The sequence below is a fragment of the Condylura cristata genome, unplaced genomic scaffold (genome assembly GCF_000260355.1).
Source record: "Condylura cristata isolate star-nosed mole 26May11 unplaced genomic scaffold, ConCri1.0 scaffold00039, whole genome shotgun sequence".
Taxonomy (NCBI): domain Eukaryota; kingdom Metazoa; phylum Chordata; class Mammalia; order Eulipotyphla; family Talpidae; genus Condylura; species Condylura cristata.
Window position 1 is genome coordinate 3119868 of NW_004567140.1, and position 3929 is coordinate 3123796.

General features: G+C 39.4%; 1 protein-coding gene across 1 annotated transcript in view; it reads right to left on the minus strand.

Annotated features, from left to right (window-relative positions):
* The window catches only part of RPGRIP1L (RPGRIP1-like), an 88195-nt gene that overhangs the window by 35898 nt on the left and 48368 nt on the right, over positions 1 to 3929 (minus strand). Inside the window, exons 18-19 of the mRNA XM_012733220.1 lie at positions 518 to 705; positions 345 to 389 (exon numbers count right to left, since the gene is read on the minus strand). Of these exons, the coding sequence (XP_012588674.1) occupies positions 345 to 389; positions 518 to 705 (233 nt within the window). The remainder of the gene's footprint in view (positions 1 to 344; positions 390 to 517; positions 706 to 3929) is intronic.

The following is a 3929-nucleotide window of genomic DNA, read 5'->3' on the forward strand; positions in this document are numbered from 1 at the left end:
ATATCTATTAGAAATCAGTGGGGCTTCAGATGGCTGAATGAAGAGCTTAGTAAATCCTTTCTATTAAAAAAACATGATAACACCAGACAAACCAGTCAAAATCAACCACTGAAGTGTTGTGGACCTGATCAAAGGTGAATAACAAATTGAAAAGCATTGACTCAAGAAAATCTACTGAACCCCAGTAAGAACAGTAGGAGCCAGAACAGTCCCTAGTAAGTTACTTGTCCCTGGCTGAAAATGAAGCTGGTAGCCTGCCTGAACAAGTATTGCCACAGTAAACAGTGGGTGGTCAACAGCTCAAGACTTGTTTTTTTTTTTTTTAAAGATTTATTTATTTGTGCATACTCTACAGGTTTTAGACGCTGCCTTGGTTTAGGTGTTGGGGCCTAAGGTAAACCAACATGCCAGAATGACTATGAGGAACATATGCTTAGTGAAGGCTTCAGTGTCTTTTCCCTCTTTTTTCCCAGCTACTTCTTAAGTTTTATAGGAAAGCAAACTAACTGCGACTCACCACAGCTGACGTGCTAACAGAGGAAGCTGGAGGTAGTCTTTGAACTTCTGATTCTTCCTCCCGAATGACATTTCCTAAATCTTCAGTTGTTATGGAGTCGCTTGGTGGAAGGTAAGCAAATTTCCATTTCAATATAACATGGATGGTTCCTGCAGGAAGCTTTTTATGATCAGTTAACTCAAATATTCCTGTCAAATCACAAAAATAATTTGATTATTTTGCTAGAAATTAATCTACAGTAAATTTTATCACTGTAAGAATCAAAGAGCGAAAAGTCCCAGTCACAATTTAAAAAATAACTTTGGGATTCACTCATAAATCAAATGAGTTGGAGAATAAAATAAAGACAAAAAGATCTGTGATACGTTCATCTCTCAGGTAGATTGCTTTTAGATGTGAAGGCCTCAAAGATAATAATGATTCAGAGATGGCAAAATTAACTTATAAATATTTTAATTCACTAAAATTAAATTCAGAGGTTATTCAGGTTTTTAAGTCTTCCTCAAAGTCATTACAGGGGATAAAGCTCAAATATCATTCTTCATTTTGCCTTGAATATTCTTGGTGAAAGACCTGTCTCCATAGAGAATACATTAAAACTTTAAAATTTCAAATAATTTATATATCAAAAGAAGTTTTTATATCATTACATAATTCTATTATAATTTAAAATATATTTTACTTGGATTAGTTAAATTAATTCAAATTAAGACGGTTTCCTGCACAGCAAAAAAAAAAAAAAATCTATAATATAAACAAACCCAAACATACTGTACTAATGGAAAATATCACATAGTGAAATCTTTAACACTGACTCACAATATTTTATTGTTGGACTAGATTTTTTCTGACTTGATAATACATATTTCAAGCATAACTTTAATTTAGGAATCTTACTAGACTCTCAAGTTCCTTGTATTTCTTTTAATGGCTGATTGGGAAAGAAGAAAACCAATTCTATACTTTAGTTCAAACAAACGGATATAGGGCCCTCCCTGGTGGCGCAGCGGGTTAAAGCACTGTACTGAGAAGCTAAGGCCACTTCCACATGAGTTCAATCCCCACCTGCCCTGGAGGTGACCATATGGCGCGGCAGACCTCTCCTGACCCGCCCGCTGCTCCCCTCAGCAGTGTACCTCGTCGATCTGCCTGTTCTGCTCCCCACTCTGTCTCTGGTGAAGCCTCTCGCCGCCCCTGAGCCTCTGGCCTGTACCCCAGTTCTGTATGCACAAATAAATAAATCTTAAAAAAAAAAAACAAAACGAACGGATATAGGTGGAATATAGGGATGTGATCAATATCTATTAGAAATCAGTGGGGCTTCAGATGGCTGAATGAAGAGCTTAGTAAATCCTTTCTATTAAAAAAACATGATAACACCAGACAAACCAGTCAAAATCAACCACTGAAGTGTTGTGGACCTGATCAAAGGTGAATAACAAATTGAAAAGCATTGACTCAAGAAAATCTACTGAACCCCAGTAAGAACAGTAGGAGCCAGAACAGTCCCTAGTAAGTTACTTGTCCCTGGCTGAAAATGAAGCTGGTAGCCTGCCTGAACAAGTATTGCCACAGTAAACAGTGGGTGGTCAACAGCTCAAGACTTGTTTTTTTTTTTTTAAAGATTTATTTATTTGTGCATACAGAACTGGGGTGTAAGCCAGAGGTGCAGGGGCGGCGAGAGGCTTCACCAGAGACAGAGTGGGGAGCAGAACAGGCTGACTGACAAAGTCCACTGCTGAGGGGAGCAGCGGGCGGGTCAGGAGAGGTCTGCCGCGCCCTGTGGGTCAGCTCCCGGGCAGGCGGGGATCGAACTCATGCTGAAGTGCCTTTAGCTTCTTAGTGCTGCACTTTAACCGCTGCGCCACCAGGGAGCGCCAGCTCAAGGCTTTTTCAGCACAACCACTGACTAATCATTTACTGACCATGCTGAACATTAAAACAAGAAACAAACATGCACACAGGCACCAGTGGCTATCATGAGGGGAAAAAAGACTACAGAATTAACCCAGGCAGATCATCAGGCCAACAAAAACAGTAACGGCTAATGGGGTGGGGTAAGGTGAGATTCCAGCGTTTCTGTAACATAGTATCCTAAAAATCCAGTTAAAACAAACAAAAACATGATGAGACAGGCAGAAAAACAGGCACGTATGCTGCATTTACAGAAAAAATTCTATCCATATACATGTTCTGAGATGACCAGATGTTAGATTTTGCAAAGACCTCAGAGCAGCTATTACACATATAGTCACAAATTTAATAAAAGAAACCCCATTAGAAGATTGAAAAAGGAAAGACAGTGACATAAAACATAATATGATATAACAATGAAAACGTAAAAAAGAAACCTAAACAGAAATTCTGTAGTTGAAAAGCACAATGACCAACATGAAAGACATTCAACGCAGGCTTGTAAAGATTCATCAGCTGAGGCCATCCAATCTGAAGAAGAAAACAGCACAGAGGGCAGGCACAGAGGTCTTTTGAGCCACAGAGACCTGTGGGAGACCTTAAAACCTTATGGTAACAGAAACCCAATAAAAGGGAAAAAAAGAAAGAGCAGGAAAAATAATTGAAGAAATATTGGCAGAAAACTCCCCAAATTTGGTACATAAGTATGCTCAATGCATTCCAAGTAGGATAAACACATCAGGACCCAAACTTAGATACATCATAGCTGAACTGCTGCAGCCAAAAAATAAACGAGTCAACCAATTAATCCTGAAAACGGCATCAAATACCCGGTGTCCAAGACAAAAATAACTGCGGGCTTTCACCAGAGGTAACGGAGCCAGAACGAGTAAGCGTGTCGTATGAAACACGACTACCCTTCGAAAAATAAAAGCAATAAAGGTATTCAGATATCAAGCTTGAGAGAACTCCCTGCCAGAGTCTTGACTCACAAGACATTAAAGAGGCTCTGCAGGCTGACAGCAGCTGCCTCCCCGGGCAACTCAAACCGGGGCACAGGAAGACACCCAAAAAGGTCATGGCAAACACGGTCTAAGTGTTTTCCCTCATTTCTTCTCTTACCTGATTTAAAAAACAACTGCACAGGCCATTACTAAAAGTATATATTCTTAGACAAAATACACAAAGGTAAGTGATATGTGACCAGAAGAGCACCGAGGAGGGGAGGACACGGAGATCCTATAACTGGGGGTTCATACACGTGGGCCCCGAACAGCATCAAAACCACAGGAAGAAATAAAAAATGTCAGAATTGAGAAAATATATAAGTACACACATCTATGTATATACGACATGATCAAACATAAAATAGGAAAATCGACTGTAGTCACCTGTATAGTCTCTTAGTTTTTTAAAGGACTTAATGGTTCTATAAAACGGCAATTGCAACACTGTATGGCTGGGTTTGTGACATAACCAGAATAATAATATTCTGGTT